The sequence below is a fragment of the Physeter macrocephalus genome, chromosome 7 (genome assembly GCF_002837175.3).
Source record: "Physeter macrocephalus isolate SW-GA chromosome 7, ASM283717v5, whole genome shotgun sequence".
Taxonomy (NCBI): domain Eukaryota; kingdom Metazoa; phylum Chordata; class Mammalia; order Artiodactyla; family Physeteridae; genus Physeter; species Physeter macrocephalus.
In genome coordinates this window covers 25,296,293-25,323,764 of record NC_041220.1, presented here as the reverse complement: position 1 = coordinate 25,323,764, position 27,472 = coordinate 25,296,293, and the positions used below count along the sequence as shown (strand labels likewise).

The following is a 27,472-nucleotide window of genomic DNA, read 5'->3' as shown; positions in this document are numbered from 1 at the left end:
TCCACTGTGGTGGAAGTGTACTATCCTTTCAGCCCGAGCTGCAGGCAACGCGCCAACGGCGGTGTTGGAAGCATTGGTTTGGGAATACAGAAGATTCCGGTCGAGACGTTGGCTCTTTGACATACTAGCCACGTAACCTGGGAAGAAAGTTACTTATCTTGACGTTTTGTTTTCAGGCAGGTTGAAAGGTACTGAAAGTGTGAGCCTCAGTTTTCTCATAAGGTTGCTTTGAAGAGTAAATGAGAAGAGAGAGCAGCGAAAACTCTGAGTGATGAGAAACGGGTTATTTAAAGGAGTGTAAATAATGCCTCAGAATTTTTAAAGCTTCTCCAGGTGGTTCTCAAGTGCAGCCAGTGCTCAGACCCAATGATGGAAGAAATTATTAGATGCTTTGGTGGAATTCCTTAGAGAAAGAAACTAGGGTGATGATAGAATGGAGCTGCTGAATTATCCCAGTTTTGCCTGAAGACGAACACAGCACTTCATCGGAGAGTTTCATCAAAAGCGCCTTTCCTCTGCGCTGGTATACACCGTTATAGTCCAATTTGTCAAAAAAAATGCTTTGTGGGTTGATTATATAAATCAATTGATCTTTACCCAGGGCTTGGTGATCTTCTTTTGCCTGGGGTTACAAAAGCCTGGGTTGTAAATGATCTCTTAAAATACTAAGTGATATCGCAATAATTTTGTTTTAAAGCTACCTAGAAATTATTTAGCCTTACAGTGCTGGGACTAATGACTTTCACTGAGCAACAGAGTAACAGACATGTGCTTGTGTTGATATTACTGTTCTCTGTCTAAAGGCTCGTTCATTAACTCATGACTGTGGTCTTAATTGGAGGCTGTTAATACGTTAAAGACGGCGTCTTTGAGTCTGGCGATGTGATAAATTGTGTCTGTTTCTATTCCCCGAGGCCAGTAGATTTTTGGTTTTGAAAACTCATTAAGCAGCCCTACGGAAGACAATTAAAGTCACCACCAGCGTGGGCTCAGAAAGGCACACCACCGTGGAAGGGGTGCAGACTTTGAAAGCAGACCTTTTCATGTCTGATCTGTAACTTGCTATTGAAGTGAGCAAATTACTCCAGTTTTCTGAAACTGAGTTCTCTCATCTGTAAAATGGGCCAAACAAGAATAATACAACACAGAACTATAGGAATTGAGTGAGATAACACAAGTAAAAAAATTAATGCATGTGCCTCTGAAATAATTAACCCATAGGTGAAGGAAGTATAGTTATTTCCTTTGATTCCATTATCCTTATTTATCAACTATAAGTTTGTATTATTTCTTTCTAGGGTAGCACATATTCAACCCAGGTCTAGTGCTGGGATCAAGAGATCAGTTCCCATGGACTCTTTCCATTTTTCAGAACGATGGTGCAGTTATTTTTGTACATTGGAGTTGTGGAGAAATAGAGGAAGGGGAATGAAAGCAGTAATGGAGGTTTAATCTGACCACAGTCTGTTAATATGGATACATGATATCTGAGTCGAATGCTCTGTGTATCGAAATGTTAATAATATTCTCATGTGAGGCTTTGGAAGTCAGCAGGAATAGAATTCTCAACTTATAATGAGCAGCTGTTTAGCAAATTATTAGTTAAAGTCTTCAGTGCCTCTAAAACACATTTTTAGATTCTGTTTCTGCAGTGCAGAGAGGTCCTTTATTCTTTACCTCAGTTTTAAAAATAGCTAAGTATCTCTTAACACTGAAAAAAAATTTGGTTTTAAATTGTACAGCTCTTTGGAGGTTTGTCCTATTTGTTGTGGGTAAGTGCCCAGGACAAGACTTGACTCTGAGATGCGGTGTAAGATACCTGATGGGGTCTGACCAGTGCTGCATTTCCCAGCCTAGTGTCCCTTTCAAGAGAATCCAGAAGTAAAGAGTATGAAAGGCAGAAGAGTTTATGCTCAGAACAGAGATAGAGAGACCTCTCTGACTTCATGAAAACTAGACCTCAGTTTTAGCATCTCTTATTTTCAGTAGAGCCTGTATCTTTCAGTGACTCTCTGACAAAGGAAGGGAATGTCTAAAGATATTTTTGCTCTTCAGTATTTTTTCACCTGCCTGTAATAGATCTCTGTAAGAGTTGGAAAGGGAAATGGAATAAAATGTGGGTAATGGCAGGGATACCCAGAGTTATGTGACTCTGGAGCCACATTTGCTGTCACCATTAACTTAAAGAACCACATGACTCCTATATGACTGGTAGAATTTAGTATAATGGTGCATTCATATAGTGAAATTAGTAGTCTTAAAGGGCCACCAATTAAACATAAAGGGACCGATGTGACCAGAGGGCTGTGGTGTGAACATCATTGCCTTAGAGCAATGGAAAACTCCTACGATTAGATGCATCCAAACTAAGAGTGCTTACACCTTTCTTAATGTGATCTCATTTGGCTTGGGAATCTCTAGAATGTTCTTGTGTATATCATTTGCATAATATATTTTGACATGTGAAAGGTGATCACATTTACCTAGTAAAGATCAAGATCACACATCACACTCAATAATTATTGGATTATTTTTAGATAGTGCTCAGGCTTCAGGGTTAACTCTGCTTTTGAAGAGAACTACCTGTAGTTATCCATTTGTAACTGGTGTATCGAAGACGTAACAGACAGCCCAACACGTAATGACATCTTTTCCCCTCTCCAATCATATTTAACTACTACATTCTGTTGAGTATCATTGTTCGTCTCTTAATCACGTTTGGAAGATCCCTTAGCTTCGCAATAACTTTCAGCTATTACAGAGGTTAGTTGGGGTAGGATGTGGCAGTTGAAACAAGCAGTGCTTCCTCTGATGCCACCTAGAAACAAGCCGAACGTGTTATAAAAATCACGTTTGAAAACATCATCAAGCTGTGACAGTAATAACAACACGAGAACACGAGAAATTAAAATTCCAGAGAAAGGAGGACGTTTCAGAGTGGATCCATCAGGAGCCTGTGGAGTTTTCCTCTTCGGGCATTTGGTGATTCTGAGGGTAGGTTGAAGAACAGGCATTTGCCTGGACACGCGGCTGCTGTTCCTCAGAGGAAGAGAAAGTAGCAGAGCTTTCGGCCGTTGTGTTGGATGGACTGAGAAACTGAGACTTCAGGGACCTCAAATCAATGGGCACTTTTTCTCAGAAGAGAATCGCTGAATCCTGACCTTGACAGGAGGCGAAAGAACCAGGCCAAAAGCTTATATAAAGCAGAGTGAAACCTCCCACGGTTTCACAGCGTTTAGGAAACCAGGGAAAGGAACCCAAACCAGGCATGAGCCACAGCCCTAGAGGGAGTGTTGAATTGACAATGAGGGACTAAAAAGCCATTTCTCACCTGGGGGCGATTACAGATTCTCTCTGTAGCTAGAAGTCTGAGTATCTGTCTTTGCTAAACGCAAGGTGACAGCTGCCAGGCCCAGAACCCAGCAGAGATTTTGGTTTTCATGTGTAGCTGAAATGACAAACTTAGAGAACAGAAGGGACCCAAACTCATGGCTGGTCTGTCTCTAAAGACATTTGCCAGACGTTGAAGCTGAGGCCCAGTACAAAAGCGGTACACTGAGCCATCTAAGGATCTCCAGCATCCTTTCAAGGATTGAGAAGCAAAGACCAGTTAGGCTCTCAGCTGAAAGTTACGGAAGGCCATACCCTACAACGCAGGTAGACTGAGTGTCTTAGTTTGCTAAGGCTGCTATGAAAAAGTGCCACAGACTGAGCGGCTTTAACAACGGAAATTTATTTTCTCACATTTCTGGACTCTCGAAGTCCAAGATCAAGGTGTTGGCAGGGATGAGGTCTTCTGAAGCTTCTCTCCTTGGCTTGCAGATGGCCACCCTCCTGCAGCCTCTTCACATGATCATCCCTTTGTGTTTGCACCGCTGGTGTCTCTTCCTTTTCTCGACAAGTTACAGGTCCTATTGCATGAGTGCCCTATCCTAGTGGCCTCATTTTAAATGAACGACCCTGTCTCCAATGATAGTCACATTCCGAGGTACTGGTGCTTAGGGCTTCAGCATATGAATTTGGGACTGGGGGAGTGTGGGATTGGGGGTAGAGGGGTTGGGGAAGTGGAGATTCAGCCTACAACACCGAGTCTTACTAGAATTCCAGACTAGCTCTGTCCCATATCAATCCCTGACTTGATGACAAGAGCAACCCCTTCCCCATAACATGATGTAACAAAGCAGAACAAAGGAAAGACATGTCTGAAAGAAAATATTATCTGGAGCTCTACAGATGATTGACATTAAAAAAAATTACTAATTACCTTCATAACCAGAAGAATAAATCCCAATCCTTATTTAAGCGTGTTTAGATGCAAATGAATATCTACCATTCTCATCTGTGACCTGTTTCACTCGTAAGGACTCTAGATCAGACCGTAAACATGCGTGTGAATTACATGGGAACCTTGATGAAATGAAGACTCTGATTCAGTATGTCTGGAATGAGCCTGGGATTCTGCATTTCTATAACAAGCTTCTAGGGGACAGTCCTCAGACCATCCTCCTGACCAGCTACAGACCAGTAGGTGATGAGCGTGTACACTGGAGTTTAAGAAAAATTGCCCAATAAATAAAGTTTAAGATCACTTCCAGCTCTGACATTCTGTTAACTTTAAAAAAAACTCTTTTCCAAAGGAAGAATTATTCTATCACTTGACCATTGCACAGTGCATTTTTGTGAACTTGTATAGGATTTGGAGTTAGCTTATGAGGCTCACACTCAAAAAAGCTCATTTATTTTAGAGCAGTAGTTCTGAACTTTGGCTACACATTGGAATCAAGTGGGGAGTGAGCATTAAAAAACACTGATGCTGGAACAGACCCTTCCCTCAGAGATTCTGATGTGATTATTCTAGAATGTGGCCTGGAAGTTGGCATTAAAATTATGCCGGATGATTCCAATGTGTTGTCAAGATGAAGAACAACTGTTTTAGGGTAGCACTTTTATTTGTTTATTTATTTTTAGTAAAATAGTACTGGACCTGCTTTGACCACCCACCTCATTTACCAGGCCCATTTCTGGTAAAAGTAAGTAAATGCTGATCACAGCCCACTTGCAAAGGAAGTAGGATTTACCCACAGTTGAGAGTTGAAGAAATTTTTCTCGGGAATTTTTTATCATCTGGAGCTAGATAGTTGCTGCTCCTTATAGACTGGGAATGTGATTTCTACTTTGCCAGAGTCTTCTACAGTCCCTGTTGTCTCTTACACCCAGTTCACTTCTTTCATTAATTTAACCTGCTTGGAGCCTTTGGGTATGTGAGTTTGTAACCCTATCTCTACCATACTAATTAGTGAGATAGTAAATTAGAGATTAAACATGTTCAAGGAGAAATTTTAAATGTACTTCTCAGGCATATTTCAGGTAAAAATTTCACATTGCATAGGTAGTTTTTCTAGGTTAGCTCTAAGACCCCTTCCATCTGTAATATTCTGTGCTCTAAATTGTTGGCATTTGTGCATGGATCATTTTCTCCATCCACAGTTGGAAAATCAATATCTGAGTGGCTGATAGGTTTTAGACAGTTGAAAATGCTTAACAATTATTATTGCATATTTTGACTCTTAACCATGTTATTAGTATTGCCTATAGGAATACGATGTCTTCTTAATCTCTGAGACTGCCAGTGTTTATAATAGTGGCTGGGTCATAATAAGTAGTTAATGCATGTTTGTTGACATTAAAATACTGAATTAGGATTTAATATGACCTATTTTGCTTCATTTCTTCATAGCCATTAACTGAATTCAAAATTTCATTTACAACCAGTGGGAGGTCTAAGTTATGCTGGCCACTGAAACAAATGTAAACATCCAAATTCAATGCCTTAGCACAATGGACGTTTAGCTCTTATCATTGTGGTGGACAGACTTCTAAGATGGCCCCAAGGTACCACCCCATGTTGTTCATGTTTTGCGTAATCTGAAGATCTGAAGTGCAAGAAGGTTTGATGCAAACGAGATTCTTTATTGCTGGACTTGAAGATGGAGGAGGCCACATGGCAAGGAACGAGGGCCGCCTCGAACAGTTTATAGCCGCCTCCAGCTGACAGCCATCAAGATAACGGGGACCTCAGTGCTAGAGCTGCAAGGAACTGAGTTCTGCTAACAGCCTGCGGGAGCTGGCAGCTGACCTTTCCTTAGACAAGTTTTCAGATGAGGATGCGGCCAGCTGCCACCTTGATTTGAGCCTTGCATGTAGGACTGGATGGGAGAGCCCGGCCATACCAGGCATGGACTTCTGACATACGGACTGTGAACTAATAAGTGAATGTTGTTTTAAACAGCTAAGTTTGTTGTTATTTTTTACACAGCACTAGAAAGCTAACCAATCATTTGATAGCCCAATACTGGTAGTGATGGATGGTGGATGGCTTTCTTTTATGCGGTCATTCTGGGACCCAGGTGCAGCTCTGCAGTCACCTAAAGAGACAATGGAGAGGACATTCTAGATCCACTTCTGAAAAATCCAGTTTAGATGCGGCAAACATCACTTATATGTGTATTTCATTGATAGGAACTAGTTACATGGTTATCTGTCAATACAAGGCATCCTAGGAAATATATTCCTGACTGAGCAGCTTCCTCTCCAAAAATTCATATTGTGCAAGAGGGCTAAACATTTCTGTTGCAGTCAGATTTCCATGTGTTTGAATATTAAGGCAATTCTATATCTCATTCCAAGTGGAACAAGTAAATGTGATGATATTATATATTTTAATTTGGGATACAGAAAGAATCAGAGTAATGCATTTATTAGAAAAAAGGGATGTGTTTCAATGACACATTCATTATCAGAGATCTTATCAGATCTGACAGTAGTCTGAGGAAAGAATCTGGGCTTTCTCCCTGCCCCGAGGTATTCCCTCACTATTGCCAACATCTTCCACTCCGCCTTCCAGGGGAAGGTTGCTCCTTCCTCACCTACCAGTGAGGTCCAGGCCTGGACACCCTGGTGCACAGCATGATGGCAGCACGGCCTACCCTTCTGTGGAGCTGGTTACCCAACGGTATCCTAGCACCACTCACCTATGAAAAATACAGCAATCACCCTCCTCCCTGGCTCTGGGTAGCTGTGCCCAGGCTCTTTGTAGCAAGGGTGACTCTTTTAATAAGTTGTCCCCCATGGACTGGAGTGCTGTGTTCAGCCACTGCAGTGGTAGCCCAAGTAGCCTCTTGCTTGGAAACAAAGTTTATGAACTAATCTATAAGGATTGGATGAAAGAGTGTCACTCATTATATGCTACCTGATTTTCCTTTGGTTTTTTTCTTTTTTTTTCCAGGGTAAATTTAGTGCATAGAATGTTGAGCTTATGAAGCTGATAGAGAAGGAAATGAATTTGTTTTACAGGAGCCTTAAGAAATATTCAAGATGGAATATATAATTTTCTACATGACCTCTTCTAGTAATTGATCTTTCTTGCTTTATTTGATATCATAAAAATCCAGACAAAAGGAAGTTATAAGAACTCTAAATGTGTAGTCAGGCAGACATTTCATATCTTCCAGGAAGGGACAGGGGACAGGGAGGGGTATGGTGAAGAAAAACAGGGAGAAGAACTGCTAATAAGACCAAAAAAGGGAAAATGAATTCCTAAGGAAGGCCAGTGAATCTCAAGAGGCATGACATTGCCGATGAACTGGAATATTCCAGATGCTAAAGTGACAGCCATTGCTTCATCCCTTTCTCACCAAGAGGTCTCAGCTAAATCTGTCCAGGGTTTATTTATGTTTTTTTTTTTCAGTGACGTATTCCTCCCTCTGGTCCTGTCTCCCTGTCTCTCTGCTTCCTCCCATCTTTCCTCTGTCATCTCTTGGCTCTCTCTTTTGTCTTCTTTCTTGTTTCCCCTCCCCCCCTCACTTCCTCTCTTCCTCCTTCCCTTTCTCTCTCACTTCCTCCCTCCTTCCCTCTCTGTGTTAGGTACTGTTCTAAGTGCTGAGAAGATGTCATACTCGTGACAACTTATGGGGTCTCTTATTAACCCCCTGTTAAAGATAGCTGACATAAAGGCAAAGGGCAACTGGCATAAAGAGGTTAAGTAATTCTCCCGACACGAGTCTGGCCAGAGTTGGGGTGATTCAAGGGGCTCCGATCATGTCACTCCTCTACTTGAACGCCTCGCTAGATTTCCTAGAAATCGCGTACAGCTCCGATTCCATAACATGATAGATGGACCTCTACAACAAATGGCCCCCAACCTCTCTCCCCAAACACAGTCGGCTTTTGTCACATCCCTAGAGGCCCCCATGTTATAGCATCATCAGACTACTCACTCTTTTCCAAACACAGATGGGCTTTTACGACTCCATGCTGCACGGCTGATACATAACACCTTGCTTGCTTTGTCCCATCCTGCTTTACCTAAAACTCTTACGCATTGGTCAAAACCCAGACCACCTCTTTTGTGAAGCCTTTCCTGACACTTACAGGCTGAACTAGTTACTCTTCACTCTGAATGCAGACAGGAAAATGCTCACATTTCCATTATAGAATTTATGGCATTGTCCTGGATTATTCATACATTTGTCCTGCCCACCAGACTCTGAAGTCCCGAAGAGAAGGAATGGGACCTTATTCACTGGCAAACCCAGTGTTTGCCACCTAGTTTGTGTTCACCGTGAAGAGGGTTGTATGATACGCAGGAAAAGCATCATTGATATGTAACCTATATGCTAAACATAAGTAGTACTGACCTTAAATATAAAGGTTTTAGAGCTGTACATACATGCTGATTTAAACAAATATTTCCTATAAAAATTTGACTTTATACAATTTAAAATTGATTTATAATTTTGTCTTTCAGTTCCTCTAAATCAAGAGCTCTGCTAGTGATTTAAACATGTCATGATTTAATAAAATGTGATGTACATGTACTTTTCAAAAATACTTTTATTATGTAAAGTGAAATTCATTCTCTCTCCTTCACACACAAACACCCACACATGCACACACTGGATATGGCAAACCAGTCTGTGAATATCTTTAGACTTTTTCACAGTATACACCTTTGTGTTAAAAATCTTTTTTTCTATATAGTTTATTCATATTTATTTAACATTTAAGAAATAAATGTTATACTGATAAAATCAATTTAAATTTAGGAGTTTAAATGACTATGTTGCAGGAATTGTCACAATTATTCTACCTTTGTCCAACATTAGATTGCATAGTCTACACTCACACTATATGCAGTCCTACATATGTTTAACAGTTTCGGACTTCTTTCACTTTATTTCTAAATTCAAGCATATCCCTTTGGATAGTGTTATTTGGATGTCAAATATTTTCTTAAAATGATATATAAATACACACATATACATTAGGGTATGAGTTGCATGTATGTGAATATTTATTCACTGTATATATAGTTCATTCTGGTATATATGTATATAATGTTATGTATATACACACACTATGTGTATAGTCTATATAAATATATACATATATGTATATATATGCACACACACATACTGTATTTATATATCCCTTTGGATGATATTATTTGGATGTCAAATATTTTCTTAAGATGATATATAGATATACACATATATACATGTGTGTATTAGTTGCATGTATGTGAATATTCCCTATATATGTAGTTCATTCTGGTATATATATATATATGTATATATGTATATAGTGTGTGTGTATATACACATGCTATGTATATAGTCTATACACACACACGCACACACACACTGTATTTATATAGTCTGTGTGTACACACACACGGTAATGTTATTTGGATATCAAATATTTTCTTAAAATGATGTATAAATATACACATATATACGTGTGTGTATGAGTTGCATGTATGTGAATATTTATTCACTATGTATATGATTTATTTACTATGTATATAATTTATTCTAGTATACATGTGTATATATGTATATAGTGTGTGTGTATATACACATGCTATGTATATAGTCTATACACACACACGCACACACACACTGTATTTATATAGTCTGTGTGTACACACACACACACTATATGGTCCATTACAGTGTACTGTGTATTAATATATAGTTTCCAAGCTTCCTCATCCTTTGAGGCCAGCTAATGATTTCCAGATTATGAGACTGAAGGGTACCTCTGAACATTCTGGACCAAAGAACGTTCATGCAGCTACCAACCTGGAAATGCTCTTAAACAGTGAGCTCTTTGTCATGAAATCCTGAGCTGAGCATGTTCTGTAAATTGTGTTGTTTACTCTGTTGGGATCTCTCCTGTCATTATTTTATGTGACAAAATAATGGTGAACAATTTTGAGTCATAAGGACTGACACATTGTACAAGTGATAATGCTGGATCTGTCATAAAGAAACAAAGAAGTATGATCGCCCTTGCTGCACCTCCAAAGGGATTTAGTTAAAATGACCCCCTAAAATGTTGATCCATTATATGTTCCTGGGTTCCTCTCTCCCATCCCTCCCCGTGGCCCTCTGCTCTCCAGTTAAACACAGTGTTCTTGTATGTTGCTGTGTATTCATTTAACTTGTTTATCTCATCCTTACTTCAAATTTAGATATACTGGATTTAGGTTTTATGTTTTCTTCCTTCTTTTACTAGCTTTTTCTTAAGTGAGAAAGATAATTGTGACTTCTTTTTATCAGAAACATCTTTTTTCTTAAATAGAGAATCATAGACTCGTAACTATACATTAGGGTCAATATCCATGGACAGGAAAGAGCACAGGTAGTCTGAAAGGCCCCCAAGTAATTCTAATGTACAGCCAGGGGTGAGGATCACCGCCCACTAGAAGAAATATGTCTACTTATCATCTAAGGAGTTGATTTCTCACCTGGAATGCTTTTTAAACGTATGAAAAGCTTCCCCAAATGACTAATTATTTTACACTATTATCCTCTCCCACAATGGAGAATTAGTTTTCAAAGGAATCTAGATGATGGTGTATCACAATTTGACCCAGAATTCTCAAGAGAGTGAGATATCCTAAAAGAGAATAAACATTTATAAGCATTCGTGGAATGACATTTTCTCTGCCAACTCCGTCCTTTCCCTGGAATGTTGAATGAGCTTTGCTTTTCAAGGAGATTAAAAGTGATTCACCTAAAGCCCAGATATCTCTGTATTTGACAAGGAGTGATGGGATGAGCTCTGTCTACTTAAGAACCTCAGGAAGTTCAGGAACTATAAAAGGATAGCACTGTTGTTGCCCACGGTGAATGTCATACACAGATACCTTCAGTAACGATTAACCACAGAGTCTGAATTGATGCCGGATAAGGGAAAATGCAAACAGCACCTGTGTGAAGCTTCTGCCCTGGTTTCTACTCCAAAGTCATACAGAAAATGTTTGTTTTTCTCCTTAGGTTAGAACCAGTGTCCTCCCTGAACATAAGGATCCCCCGCCAGAGGTTGGGGTAAGTGTTTCTTTTGTTTCCAAAAGGCACACACATCCCTTCTAAGCTAATCATTTGGGTTTTCTCTGGCCTCCTGCCTTCTAGCTGACAAATCAAATTGAGTTAAATTAATAGGGTGTGACCATGCAAGGAGACACGGTCACATATTGGCGGAATTGCATGGACTTCATTCCTTATCTCCTGAAAATCATCCTCAAGTGAATTCTTATTTAGTTCAGCTGGCTAGAGATGAGTCTAGAAATTGCCCTGCAGGTAACTGAGATGTGATCCGGAGCCGACATTCCTGGACCAACAGGAGGCTGGGAAATTGCAGGTGTGAGCCCGACCGCTTCCGCAAGGACGCAGAAGGCTAACTAGCCGTGGGACTGTGATGTTTTCTGCATTCAGCCGCTTCAACACTGTAGGGCAGGTTGAAACAGAAGCTGCCGCCGAAGTGCAGCCCAGTGCTGGAAAATCCAGCTGAGGTGTTCCTGCTGCATCTGAGCCATTGCATCTCAGGCTTTTAAAAGTTGGGAGAGCAAGAGGGTAACAGGTAATTTTGCTTAGACAAGTTTAGAGTAGGCAATGGAGGCTCCTGAAGAATAGCCCAGCAGGCTGGTCCCTGGGATCTTGCATTCAGAAAGGTGGAAAAAGTCCAGAAGTAAGTTGAGTCTAAGAGGCCCTGCCAACTGAAAGGCCTATTTGAAATTCCCTGAAATCCTACAGGCAGTTGGCAACCTTCTTCCGGTGGCTGTGGGGAGCCCTGTACTAGGTAGCATTCATTTCCTCTTTGACAACAGCTGCCATCCCAACTGGCCAAGGGAGCCCTCCAGAAAGCATGCCTTGCATTGACTGAGAAGTGAGTCAGCCATCTCTGCAGCTCTCAGCGTAGGGGAAGGAAAAAGGTACTTTGTGCTCTCTCATGCCGAACGCAGCCTTCTAGTTTCTTCCTGGAACAGGCTGAATAACTCTCTTTGACTTAAATGAATCTTCATGCTTTGTTTCCTGCCAGTCCCCTCAGCCTCTTGTGCTGCTCTCACTTCCACTGCCAATCTTGGTGCCAAGACTACCTGGGCTTCTAGAGTTTCTCCCAAGGAACCAGCGAGTCCTTCCAGCCTCAGGCCTCTCTCCCTGCAGGACACATGCAGTCTCCTTGCCTGGCTGCCCACTGGTGCTCTCTCCCAGCTCAGGACTCGGGTCACAGGCCTTTTGCCTACGACCACTCAGGCGTCCTCCTTCAAACTAGAACCACCAGTGCAAGCCGTCCTCACACCCTTTACAGTGCCTTCATATAATGTAAGGCCTTCTGAAATTTGTAACTCTTTTTTTAAATTAAAAAATAAAAAATCTATAGTGCTTTACAATTTTCAAACGTTTCACACACATGATTTCATATAATCCCATAATAACCCTTCCCCCCCCATTTTGCTCCTCCCCCTTCCCTCTCCCCACTAATAACCACTAGTTTGTTCAGTGTATCTGTGAGTCTGCTTCTTTTTTGATTTATTCACTAGTTTGTTGTGTTTTTTACATTTCACATATAAGTGATATCATACAGTATTTGTCTTTCTTTGTCTGACTTATTTCACTTAGCATAATGCCCTCCAAGTCCATCCATGTTGCTGCAAATGGAAAAAAAAAAAAAAAAAAGAATGAAATTTATAACTCTTAATAAGTTAATCATTGTTTTAAAAAAATTCCCATTTATTTTTTGAGGTTCAAGAAAGATGAGCTGGTTTAATTATTTTCCTCCAACTGCTGATTCCCACAATTTCTCTGTGTTCAATCCCCCTTGCTTGAGATTTTAATGACATCTTGGCCTAATTGTATGAATTTCCCCCCTAGTTTTTCTCTCATTCAAGTTCTTGGAATGGAATGCATCTTATTCATTTTAAAACTTGAGTCTCTTCTCTGGTTTTAAAATATTCTCTTCCACCCTCTCCTCCACCATTTCCCTCTACAGGCTGTAGACATCTCTGTGCTTCTAGCAACTTTTGGTGGGGGGAGGGGGAATGGTCCATTCTCACACATTCTCCCATTTCCTCCTGTCATTGCTCAGCTGCTCAGGAGAAAGGAAAGGGGAGGTTCCTTCTGTGCTTGCCCACCATGAGGTGTGGTGCCCTTTATGCTGGTTTTGATGCTTCTCAGCATAATGCTGCCTGAGTTCTCTTTGTGGCAGAGTGAACTGCTGGCTCTCCTGTGAGCATAAATATAGGTATTTCTGGAGGCCTTGGAGGCCCCTTCCCATTGTATACTTTCCCATGATGGGGGATCTGGTTCTGGCTGAACCATGTCTCTTCTGACCGTTTCTATGAGCCCCAGCAGCATCGGGTACTAGATAATCAATGATTCTCAAAGGAGACACAATCACCAGTTCCCAACACAGCAGAGGTAGAGATGGTTTGGACACCTTCAAGCTTCATAAGTCATGTTTTGGGTCCATACTCCCATGGCTTTGGTTTTGGCATTGGAGATAGAGATGTCTTCCTGAGGGTAATGAAGAGAGAGATCCGCTTCATTTCCTAAATTGTATCCTCCCCAAATTCTGACCTCTCTCTTCCAACACTACCTTTATATGAACTGGCTGTGTTGTGGTTACTAATAGGCCAGTTTCTCTAAACTGGCTCCTTTTAGGCACTGTGATGAGGTTTTCTGAACTTATAATGTGGAACATTTGTTGTCTTGTGTCCTCATCTTTGACAAAGACTCATCTATAATTCCTGGACCAAAAGAAACTTCTCAATGGGCATTCTCCGACATGCCTATTGTATCAGTTAGGAACGCAGTCAGAAGCAAGTAACTGGATGAAGAGTAGGTAAGAGACTTGTTCTTCTCATGTTAAGAAAAGTCATGGGGAAATTTCCCAAGGCTCCAGCTACTCAAAATGACTTGAAGCAACCAGGCTCTGTCCATTGTCCTGCTTCTCCTTTCTTAAAATGTTGTACAGTCTGACCATTACACCTCCAGGTATCACATTCCAAATTGAAAAGGTTCTGAGCAACTCATCCTGTTCCTTCAATTCTAGAAAGGAAAACTCAATTGGTATACAGTCATTCCTCAATATCCTCAGGGGATTGGTTCCAGGATCCTCCTCGGATACCCAAATCCATGGATGCTCAAGTCCCTTACAGTTGTCTTTGCATATCTGCGGGTTTTATATTAGTGGTTCTGCATCCCAGGGTACAGAGGGCCAACTGTCCCACCACTTACATAATCACTGAGAAGATCAGAGTCCCTGGGTAGAAGGGAATCGGGATACAATTCCCATTTAAACAAAATCAAGATGCTATTAGTAATGCAAACTGGGCAGAATGGGTATTAGATATTAGTAATGTCTCCACTCTCCTACTAGATGTTAAACTCCATGATTGCAAAGATCATGTATATTTTGTTTACTTTAACAGCCCTAGCTCTGTGCCCAGAAATTAGCATATCATGATATGTGTATTGAATGCATTAGGAAGCATACCATGATTTCGGCTTGCCAACCATCTTATATTTTTTTTAGAACCACCAGAATAAAAAGGGAGGGGGTGTCTAAAAGTAATTGCAATAACATGGTAAGAATCGAGTACATTTCACGACACATCAGAAATCAACAAAATGGCAATTATATCACCAAACTAAATCTCAAGCATGATAAGAATGAGTCTAAATAAGAACAAGTCAGCATGCCTTGGCTTTTCTAACACCCTCAGAGAACATGATATTCTGGATAGAGAAAAATTGTCACACCTTGAGCAGCTGTGAAGTACCGCTGATTAATATACATCTCCTCACTCCTCCAAAATATTTTTTTGGACACTGAAAAAATTTCTTGAGAATTTAAGTTCTTGGCCAAGAACATAGAGCAGGTAATGGCTCTGCCATTACAATGTGCCAAGGACTCTAGCCACTAAGTACTCCAATTTTTAAAATGAGCTAAAATTTTTTATTATAACTCTTTCAAATATGTTCCATACATTTCTTTGCATTCTTCAGCAGCATCTATTAGATGAAACCACACCTTTGTTGACGACTTAGTCAAGCAGATACCAATCTGTGCTCTGAGACCTTGTGAGGTATATTCATAGTAAAGATGTAATTTTATAATATATGACTTTGCCCTAAATTGCATTTTAATGTGTTCTTTGGACTGTTCATCAAGTTGTAATAGATATTCTCTCAGTTCTTTTTTCTTTGTGATATATTTTTTCAGCACATATAGTTCATGTACCCTCTGTCCCTTCCTACAGAGTGGGAAACCACACAACCATGTCTGTTAGGGTAGAGAGGGAAGAAAAAGTACCTGTACAAAAATATGAAAAAGGGCCCATCCTGTAAGTTATGTGCAGGAGATGCTGTGTTTCAGCCTGCCTCACAATATAAGCTTCTGGTCTTCAAAGACCTTTTAAAACCTACAGCACAGTTCGAGTATATAGTTTTATGAGAATAGGTCAGAGTATTATGGATATCTTCATTTACCCTCGAAAACCAGCACTGTCTTCTAGAAACTGTCATACAGAGTGAAGTAAGTCAAAAAGAGAAAAACAAATATTGTATAATATCGCTTATATGTGGAATCTAGAAAAATGGTACAGATGAACTTATTTGCGAAGCAGAAATAGAGACACAGATGTAGAGAACAAACTTATGGATACCAAGTGGGGAGGGAGGATGAATTGGGAAATTGGGATTGACGTATATACACTACTATGTAGAAAATAGATAACTCATGAGAACCTACTGTATAGCACAGGGGACTCTACTCAGTGCTCTGTGGTGACCTAAATTGGAAGGAAATCTACAAAAGAGGGGATATATGTATACGTATGACTGATTCACTTTGCTGTATGGCAGAAACTAACATTGTAAAGCAACTATACTCCAATAAAAATTAAAAATAGAAAAAAACACTGACTACTAGAAATGTAATGCATGCCACATATGTAATTTAAAATTTTCTAGCAGCCCATGCTTTTAAAAGAGTAACAAGAAAGCAGGTGAAATTAGTTGTAATATTTTATTAACTCAATATATGTAAAATATTATTATTTCAAAATGTAATCATTTCAGAAATCAGTGATGATATATTTCACACTCCGTTTTTCATATCACATCTTATAAATCTGATCTGTGTTTACACTTAGAACACAACTCAACTCACAATAGCCACAAACTAGTGCTCATGCTAGATAATGCAGCTCTGGACAGTACTTGGAAAAACTTGGGAGATCCATGAAAGTTGTAGTATAAAGGAAACCTAAACTTTGAATAAAGGCTTTGTGAGATGAACATAGGTGATGGAGGTATGTGTATGGGGGAGTACTTCCTCTGGATCCTTGTGTACTACCAGGGGAACGGGACCATTGAGGATCTGCTTCAGGCAGGTATGCAACCCTGCTGAGCATTCTGGATGTCTGTGGCTTGCGCTGAGTCCCCGCCAGGGCAGGCAGGATGAACGGTTTCTTTGTACGCTCCCCGTAGAGCAGAGCCAGGGGTTGAGACTGGTGGCCTGCATTCGCCACCCTGCTTGATATCACTCTCCAGCCAGGTGAGTGATTGAAATCGTGCATCTAGCAATTTAATGATCATCTGCTTTGGGTGCCTGCACCAGAATGATAATGCTGAGGGTTGCATTGTCATGAGCAGGCAAGAAAGGTCAGAGCCGCACAGAGTGCAGGCAGAGAGCCTGTGAGAAGGAAAGGGAATTGCCGCCTGTCCTGGAAATGAGGCATAGCGTGAGGGGCATGAAAGAATTCTGGACTGGAGAGCAAGAAACCTGGATTCTAGCTTGGCTTCTGCATATTAACTAGTTCTGTGACCAGGTGTAAGCCAGTTAACTCCCATGGGTTCCTGTCTCTTCATCTACAGACTGGCCGTGTCTTCACAAGTTTTAATGTTTGTTGATTTCATTCAGGCATTTCTTGGCCACTGATAAACATTCCACATGATCTAATAAAAATCTGAGCTATAAGGAATCATAGGTAACATGTGCTCAACACTAAGAACTGTAAAGGACCACATAACTTTCATATCTTTTTTTTTCACTAGAATTTATTTTAGTTTATATTTCCCTGAATCCAACTTTTATTTTTAAACATACATTTTTCTTTTTTATAATAGGAATTTCTCATAGACTTATTTTTTAAAATACTCTGCCTTTTCCAAAAAGTATTTGAAGTGGACTTATGTTTCAGTCATCTGACTTCTGGGCATATTTTCCTTCAGCACTATGCAAGCTAATATTTATACAGTGCTTCCTATTTTCCCAGCAATGTACTAAGTGCTTTGCCTGGATTACTTTAATTCTCATAACAATAACTGTGAGAAAGATACAGTTATCATATGCAACTTTTTCATCCAGAAACTAAGGCCTAGTATGGTGGAGTAACTTGTCCAAGTCCCAGCTTTGTGAGAGAGAAGACAGACAAACAGAGCTTGACAGTGGCCATCAGTGGACAGCCAGCCTGGGGCTGGGAGAAGTTATTGAATTGCCCAGATTTCCATTTTGGGACATAATCATGGATTTAGAACTACACTTCAGACCTCCAACTCTAGTGACACTTTAATTTTTTTTTCTTCTTTGTTTTAAAATTTTCCCCTGATATTGGAGCTCCCAGTTGAAAACCTTGAAGATGAGAATTTTAGAAACAATACCGAAGGAGAGATGAAAACATTGTTCCCTGAGTTATATTTGGAATATAAACAGATTTTTTGAAATAATTTTCTTAAATTCTATGATTATGATTAAAGTGACAGTAAAGATAAAATAACTCTATATTAAGTTATTCTTTTGCATTAGCATTGTGTGCTATTTTCCCTCCATGGGAATTCAGGTTTCATAATAGAGAAGACTGTTTTCTCTCTAATTCATTCTTTGACCAGGAGTCCAATGAATATTCATGTAAATGAATGATATGTTTTCCACTTTCAGGGGTGTGGAGGGTCCTAGTTTTATTTATACTGAGGCGAAGCAAACACATAAAAACCTTCTAGAAAGTAAGAGTATAGGCAAGTCCATTGTTCGGTATTGCAGTGTGAAACAATTAGGCAATGTCTTTAAACGGAGGGATTTTATTAAATGCATCTTATGCAACATGTAGTCCTAACGTACAGTTATTTTTAGAAGAAATTAAAAAAATATTTTTAGAATAAATAACACTTCCTCTGGTTTGACACCCTTTCATAATGCCATTACCTAAGTTGATTTATAATGGATTGTGTGATTTCTGTAAGCTCTCTCTCAAAGGATAATATCCTTTGAGATTAAGCACGTGGCTGACAGTTGTGATGGAAAAGGTTGACTCACAGGCATCCTTTTTGGCACACTGCAAACGCTCACAGTGCAGCGGTGGGCGTAGCATGCAGCCTCTCTGTTCCGGACAATGGGCTGAGCTAGAAGATGGACAAGCCAAGGTCCTGCTTCCACAGGAGCTCCCGGCCTGGTGGGCAGGAGAAACATTCAATGACTTGTGGTCACAGACTACTTGCAGCTGTGCCTGCTGGTGTGTCTGGGGCGCATGTCTGAAAATAGCCCCTCCACCTGTCTCTCGTTGCTACATTCCCGTCTGGGACATCTGCTGCTTCTATTGCTGAAAAGACCACACTAACATTCATGGCATGTGCAGTTTGTTTTCTTAATTCTAAAACCATCCCTTCCTTCACAAATCTCAAAAGGCAAAGAGAAGAAATAACTTGAAAGTTGGGGGCACCGTGACATTTCTGATGGGTTGAGCATTTTCTTCAAGTGAGGATAATGAGTGAGGGGTAGAATTTAAATTAATAACCCTAATTATCAGTGAAAGAGTAATAAGCAAGACATCTCTTTAAAATACAAAATGCTAAAGTGAAATTCACTACCACGGTATACAATCTGCAAGCTAAAAAATTGTTTTGATTACCCACAGTTCAGTGAATTATAATGGTTTATAAATATCTGCAGAAGGAGTATTTCTTTTATATCTCATAGAATAAATTACTTGAAAGCTAGTGTCTATGCCATTCATTCATCCATTTATTGTCAGTCACTATTTATCACACACGTAATGTGTGTTAGACAGTGGGAGGTTACCAGAAAACAAAGCTCGTTGTGGATCTTCAAATCTCAATTTTTATTCTGAGGGGACGACAGAATAAGCAATTAAATACATAATATTTAAGTGACAATAGAAAAAGTACAACAGGATAAGGAATGGAGACGAGCAGTGTGGAGAAGGGGAGCCCTTTTATTATACAGGGACGTGCTAGTAGGTTATCTGCTGAGGTGGCATAAGTGCTTTTGTTCAGCTGGGTCTCTCCTAGACACTCTCTACCCCTTCCTGAAAAGTCATCCTAAATTTTGGCTTTGTTCATACAGCTCTTGGAATTCTTCTCTGCCTTGATTCACTCTCAGCACTCATGTCATCACAGTTTGTTTCCACAAATCTTCTGTTTTCACGTAACATTCTTCACCTAATAATTCAGTCTTCTATGATCCCCAATTTGGTGACTTGGTATCTAAACCACTTCTTCGAGTTTCAAGTGAATTAATTAGGTTTTATCATTACTAACATATAGGCATCTCCAACTTACAACCGAGTTGTGTTTCAAGTGTTTGCCTTTAAGACTTTTGAACCAGTTCTTCTAAGTCAGAACTTTGAAAAGAAGGAGAAGAATTCTGACCTGAAGCTTGTCTTCTCTATGCTCAAGGATCACTCTGTGTAGATGCAGCCTCTTATGTATGGAATCACTGAGCACTTTCCTCTGAAAAGAACCAGTTGACTTGAGTCCAGCATCTCATTCTAGGGCAGGCTGGCAACAGACCTATGAAAAGAGAATGTTCTGGAAGATGTAGTGTAGACTTCTTGTAAAGTATTACAGTGTGTTAGACAGCAATGGTATGGGTAATAATATGGGTTTGATACTGATATTTTCATGTTTACATCTTGACCTTGAAAGGAGAATGAGAAATCGTATTGATGGTATACCATAGTATTGTGACTTTTAAATCACAAGCAGCCAGGCATATTAAAAAGAGATGAAAGATTTTTATCCTGGAAAAGAAAAACCAATTTAGTGTTTTATTCTTTATATTATGAGTCAGAGAGTGTAGAAGATAGGTATATTCATAGATAGTCAACACCCAGTATGATAGGTTAAAAAAGCAATTTTAGAAAACATAATTGAATAAGTACCATTCTTTTTTGTGTGTTGGAGTGAAATTGTCCCATGCTAGTGTAGAAATAACAAAGGAAACAAATACTTTTAAACATGGCTGTGATGGGGGAGAAATGTAGCATTTCTATTTATAACTTGCACAGAATCCCACATAAAAATAGCTCCAACTAACGATTTGCTCATATCTGGAATACAAAGTTGTTGCTGCCCATGGCTTGAGGAATTCTAATAAGAACAAGGACGGCGTTGGTAAATATTAAAAGCCTGTCATCTTTTCTTTTATCCCAGTTTTCATTTGGGGAGAAAATGTGTTCATGGAAAAGTCCTGGCTTCTGTGTTAGACATTTTGTTATTTTCCTGGCTATTCATCTCTGTTTTTAATGAGAAGGATGCATTTGCATCCCTCAGCCTCGCCCCATGAAGTGGATGTCTATTACTGATGGTTGTACTTCTGTCAACGAAATATTTGTCAGGCTAATAGACTTAACATTTCACGCTTCTGAAGACTAAGTTTGTGTGATTGCTGTGACACAAAATACCGAGAACCTCAGAAGTTAATGGAAACCATTCTTTCTTATTTTCAGCGAAGCTTTCTGGGCTATGCCAGTTTTAAAGTCGGGGATCTACTGAAGTCCAAGGAGCAAGTGCTGACCCTGAGCCTGAGGTGGGTCTCAATGCTGTTAAATTTCACAGCCTGTGATATTTATTGAAGGCTGGTTGTGTTTGAAAGCCACAATTCTTGCAGATGTTTGGATGTCAACTCTCAAACAGCTTAACGTTCTCCTCTGCAACAAGTTACAGGGAAACAGCAGTTATTCAGGTTCATATTCAAGTCTGTGTTTCACATGGTCAAAAGTTATCAGCTCTTGTAGGGAAAATAAATGGCATTATTAACAAACTAGTGGTGGCCAGAGGGTTAGGGGTGGGGAATGGACAAAAAGGTAAAGGAGATTAAGCAGTACAAACTACCAGTTATATAATATATAAGTCACAGGGATGTAATGTACAGCAGGGGAATATAGCCAATAATAATATAATAGCTTTGTATGGCGCATAATCTGTAAAAATATCAAATCACTGTATTGTACACCTGAAGCCAATATAATATTGTAAGCAACTATACTTCAACGTATAATAAAAAATAAAGTGCTGAAACTTGACATGAAACTTCAAGAAATAAGGTGATAAAATTCTTTGAAAGTGAGAAAGTAAATAGAAATGATGGGCATGTTACTAAATAATATTTCTGTTACTTATCAAAATGTTACTTTTTAAATCAAGTGAGTTTCTAGGTTTGAAATATGTTTGTTAGAGGCAACTTGCAGATTTATGATAATAAAGGGTAAGCTGATTATTCTCTTTTTTTTAAAGTTTATTTTGCTGCTACACTATTAAATATAAAGTGTAAGTTTAAAAAGTAAAGTATAAGTTTAAACAGACTCATTGCAACAGACAGCAGATGAGAGATGCTTTTGAGTATGAGTACAATCTGTTTTGATACAGATGACACAACAGTCTTTAGGAACTGCACCGTGTTTTCACCCTAAGAAGAGTATTAAATAGAATAATCATTTCTTTTTAACTTCATTATAAATTAGAAAAATAGTATGTTATTTTCTAACTGTATAATAACTTTAAAATTATGTATACATGGAGAACACTGACTTATAATATTTATATAGTATAAATGAATATAAAAATTGTAGAGAACATTGTTTGTAAACCTTAAGATGCTCTTCTTTTGATGAAATGTAGAGACCATTGTCAGGGAACAGACAATGTGTCAAGTTTGTTTGCCCTCTGCCCAGCCCCTAAAGACCCATTATAACCAATTTATTTCAGTGTAGATGTCACGGTTTATGGTGGAATCTGTACTGCTGGCTGTCTCCTGTCTGATATTTTCCTGATCCTTACAGTTTTGCATTTTGACTTAAGAGGTGGTATAAAATAATTTAAAGTAACACGTGTTCATGCAGAAAAATAAGTGTTGAAGGGTTCTACTGAGGCTGTCATCTTTTTGGCTTCCTTTCAGCTGTCAATCTTTTGGTTGTTGCATTTTATTTGGGACGGCATTTAAAAATCTTTATAGTTTTGTGGTGTTATTCCTAATAAAATGTTGCTGTGTTTATTTTCTGTTGGAAGTGTGTAAGTGCCAGCTAAAATGTCTATCTGTCACTGGTATCCTAGAAGATATCTATTACCCATCTAGCATGGCAGTTAGATTTGACCCAAGTGCCCCTGGATTCATGATATAAGATGTCAGACTTTGAGCTTGCTGAGAACCACCAGCAGGTCACGTTTTCTATATAAGTTGCATGGTACTTTATTCCTCACCTTGCTGATCACAAACTGCAGTATTGATTGTATCGTAACTGTCATTAACGTCCGCAGCCCTCTGCACAACATTTAGACACTGGCTTTGAAACAGATATCAGGGACCCAGAAATCCTTGGTGAAATGAAAATATGTGAACACACACAATTAGAGGAAGGATAGGAACAGAAAGGTCTAGTTTAGAGTACTACACTTAGAAGGAAAAAGGAATATAAGAATTCCAGATTTAGAGGAAATCAAGACACATTTCCACTTTTGATTTTAATACTCCTGATTCTTATTTATTTGATTTTGATTGTATAAAAGGAAACCAAATTTAGCAACAAAGCATTGCATTTTCTAGAAAAAATAATTTTTGAAAGGGCGAGGTTAATATTTGTTTCCCTTTTTGCGCTTTGCCAAATTGGTAGATTTCTCTCCCTATGAACAAGACACATTATAGATTTATCATAACCTGCTGATTTCTGATGCTTCGTGTTTTTCCATCTGTTGTAATTTATCTTCTTTCCACTGACCTGGCAACCTCTGAGGTACTGAGTCAGAAAAACGTTAGATCAGGGATAAGAAGCATGTTTTTGGTTATTAGTTTTGTTTTTACTATTCCTTTGCACTGACAATAGCCGACTTTTATTCCTTTTATATTCAGGTCATAATTTCTAAAGAATAGAATGCTCAGATTTCTGTAAAACAAATTCACAGAAATAAGGGTGAGGGTGTATTTGTCGGCACCGTTCTTGGATAGTGAATCTCCCCAGAATCTGTCTAGTTTTGTTTGTGTTCACCGTGCCTTTGCGTTGCTTCTTATCAGATAAGTCAGATTTCAAACTCTCAAACTAGTTTCTTGGAATACCATAGTTTAATGTGGCCTGTCCTATGTGTGCTGTGAGCTGGAATTTTTGAGTTTGAGTTGAATTTTCACTTTCCACAAAAACACTTAAAAGGGCAAGAAGTGTGTGTCTTATTTATAGACTTAGACTCAAATTTCATGAAATATGGTACAGTGCATTTTTGAAATTGTAGGCTAAAATTTGTTTGCATGTATTGGGGAGAATGCCTCCGATATAGAAAGTGGTTCCCACTTATGTAACTCATCTTCATTTAAATGCATAGCCACTAAATTTCTGTCGAAGTGTTCTAGTATCCCAATGGGTGTCTTTATTTACTATTCACCCTTGTACCTTTATATGACATCTGCTTTGTTTTTCTAGTTTACATTTGGTAGTTCCTGTCTACTCTGACTTCCTTTAGATCTGAATCATACTTTCTGTTTCATTTTCTAGCTCATTACTATCTATTCCTGACTTCCATACTGTACTGTAAACAAGCTAGGGTTCTTGTATAGCGGATTACAATTGCAGACATGGAAGACACTGGTTAATATTACAATAATAGTAATAATAATGAGAAGAGAAGGAGGAGGAGGTGGAGAAAGGAGGAAGATACTATGAGACGCTACGTGTTTTATGCTCTGATAAGTATGTTAGAGATGTTGTTTCACTGACCCTTATCAGCGTATGCTGTTATTACTTTTGTCATTTTATAAACTAAGGAACTGAGGTGTAGAAAGCAGTTAAGTAATTTGCACAAAGTTACAATGCTCTTAACATAAGAAAGCCAAGGCGTGAAGCCACACCTTTCTGACTACAAATCCTGTGCTCTTAATGACTCACTTTTTGTCCCCATTGACCAAGGGGAAAACCGAGATCTAGTTAAAACATGTCCTGTGTCACGTGACTTGGTAATGGCAGAACAAAGAAAGGACTGAGGTCCAGGACCACTCGTTCAAGGTGTCTTCCACATTGATTTCACCACAGTGCCTGGATTTATAGCGAATGAAGACCTAATGAGTGTTAATGGCCATGGAGAACTCAGGAATATTAGCCATGATGGCAGAAAGTGAGAACCAGCCTGCTAGGTGAAGGGGGAATGGAGACTAAGGGAAACCTGGGGAACCTATTCTCACCCCAGAACCATGGCCCTGAGCCTGGTTTACTGCCCAAGCACCTAACAATTATTTGTTCTACCAACCTGACCTGAGTCTCTTGGAATCATAACAAGCAGAAATTGAGAACATCCTAATACTGTCTTATTTCATTACAGAATGGAGAAGCAGATCTCTCTCTGGCAATGGTGCTAGAGATCAGGGGAAAAATTACGTTGCTCTTAAAGTAGTCAAACAATCACAAAGGCAGAAAAAGAGGCAGGGATAAAAATTCTTTCTTAGGAAATCCTTCTCAGAAGAACTGAGACAGATAGAAGTGCTTTAACCTTGTCTGACCTTCGTTGCCTATCTCCACACAGTTAAGACTTCATTCAGTGACTGTTCATTCAGCAAGCATTTATCACGAACTTTTCATATGCTAACTATAGTAATAGGTTCTTTACCAAATTTTTAAAATAGTAACAGAGTTAACATTTTGCAGTTGATATTACTAATAACACTGTTAATGAAAAATCTTGTTATTTATTGATCATCTACTGGCATGCAAGGGATATGTTGGGTGCTTCTGCACTATATCATTTAATCCCTGCAGCTTTATCATCCCAGTTTTATAGCAACTTGTCTAAGATTCCGCAGGCACTAACTGTACAAGCAGGATTAGAGTTCAGTTGAGTCTGACTCCAGAGCTTCTTCTGCTTTTATTTTCCTGCCTGATAGGAAGCTAATGATCTCATAGCATCTTTGCTTTCTTCTCCATTTTATATTCTATCTTTTGGAGAGTTTTAAGGGCCTCAATTACTTTTTATTAATGTTTTAATCTTAAAATTCAATTTTATATGCCTGTGACATAGTAGAGAGGTTCAATAATTATTTGTTGATATTTTGATTCATGATGATGACTTATATTTTTATGGATGCTAAATATGAACCTGGTACCATTTATTTCCGAGTGGAATCCACCTAAATTAGTGACTATAATGCAGTCTAAGCTTTAGAGTATATCTGAGACAAGTAACTTTCGGAGTAGTAGTGAGTGATAGATTGTGATTTGCTTGAAAGGCTGAAAACCTTACTTAGAATTCACATTTATTTCAGTGTAGGTCACATTGCCTTGCCACCGAAACATTCAGCTAATCTTAGCAACTGCTCTGTTATTTCTTTTGTAACCTCCCACATGTAATCCCCCCCAAATTAAGCAAGCATTTATATAATTTTATCATAGTGGATGTGACCAAATTTTCTTAAATGCAGATGTATAAGAATTTATCCATAAAAAGAGAATTTATGTTTCCTTTTCGTCTATTACATCTGCCACATTTACAGTAGTGCTGTCGTGAAACGTACAACATAAGACTCCGATGATCCTAGACAGACATATGACGTTATGTTTTATAATATACAGATGTATGGGAGGGGCTCTGAAAGAAACAAACAATGAATTTCTACTGTTTTTAAATTTTTCCTATTTTATGTAACATTTTATATGTGTACATATTCATGCAAATACCTCATGGGTTGTATGGATAGGTATGTTTGTACATTTATATTCCTTTGCGATTATTTTGCTTTCTCCCAAACTTGACTATTTATTTTCCATTATTGTCAAATGTGTGTGTTTAGAGAAGGTTAAGATCCAAATTATGGAGTTTTGTTTGATTTTGTTTTTTGGTGTTTTGCTTAATTTAACCTCCTTACACACACACACACACACACACAGGCACAAACATGCACTTCCATTTTATTTCTGAAAACAGAAGAACGACAAAAAAAAAGAAAAAATCCCGCATATTTTTAACTGAATCTCCCAAAGGCATGTTCTTATTTTAAGAGCTGGGAGCAATATTAAGGAGAGGTTCCTTAGGCTCTGACACACCGTTTTCTACACCAGCATACTCAGAGCGATAAAAAAAATGAAATTGTCACTAGCATTTTCGCAGGTTGGGAGCCAAAGCCCGTTCTGTAGGCCATAGGGCAGTGGACCAGAATGTTTGTTCCTGGAATGCCCGAATGCATGTGAATCCGCACGGTAACCTGAGACCGAACTTGGCCGTAGATTGACAATACAGTTTTAACTGATAAATTTATTTTTCACTTAAAATGGAATTAAACTTTGTGTTTTCGTTTCCTACCGCAACTCTTTTCCTGCATGCAAATAATGCTTACTTTAAGCACCAGATACCGTCTTGAAAATTGTATGTGTGACAACAACATATTTTCTTATATTTACTTGGACTTCAGAGATGCTTTTAAAAAATCACATCCAAGCATCTTGAATATGTTTTGAATATGTTTTATTCTGCTTTAAAAGTCGCTTCCAGTTAGTTTTTCTAGGTATCGGAAAGTAGGATTACAGCAGAAAGTTTTGCTGGTTCCACCACACTAAGTTTTATACATGTCTAAAACATTTTCTGTATTACATAAGGGCTGTTGACATTGACTGGTGGCCAAAAAACCTGCTTTAAGAGAAAATAGCATATCAGTGATTAATTATAAAACAGAATAGTGGGGCTTCCCTGGTGGCGCAGTGGTTGAGAGTCCGCCTGCCGATGCAGGGGACACGGGTTCGTGCCCCGGTCTGGGAAGATCGCACATGCCGCGGAGCGGCTGGGCCCATGAGCCATGGCCGCTGAGCCTGTGCGTCCGGAGCCTGTGCTCCGCAACGGGAGAGGCCGCAACAGTGAGAGGC

General features: G+C 39.1%; 1 protein-coding gene across 8 annotated transcripts in view; it reads left to right on the top strand.

Annotated features, from left to right (window-relative positions):
* Window positions 1-27,472, top strand: part of INPP4B (inositol polyphosphate-4-phosphatase type II B) — a 763,890-nt gene that overhangs the window by 505,958 nt on the left and 230,460 nt on the right. For 3 of the 8 annotated variants that reach the window (XM_007111238.4, XM_055085901.1, XM_055085900.1), the window contains 2 exons: window positions 11,343-11,393; window positions 21,095-21,174. In XM_007111238.4, the coding sequence (XP_007111300.2) occupies window positions 11,343-11,393; window positions 21,095-21,174 (131 nt within the window). Of the gene's footprint in view, window positions 1-11,342; window positions 11,394-20,710; window positions 20,760-21,094; window positions 21,175-27,472 lie in introns of those variants that run through there. The other 5 variants (XM_028491722.2, XM_028491721.2, XM_055085899.1 and 2 more) reach the window with 4 other exon arrangements.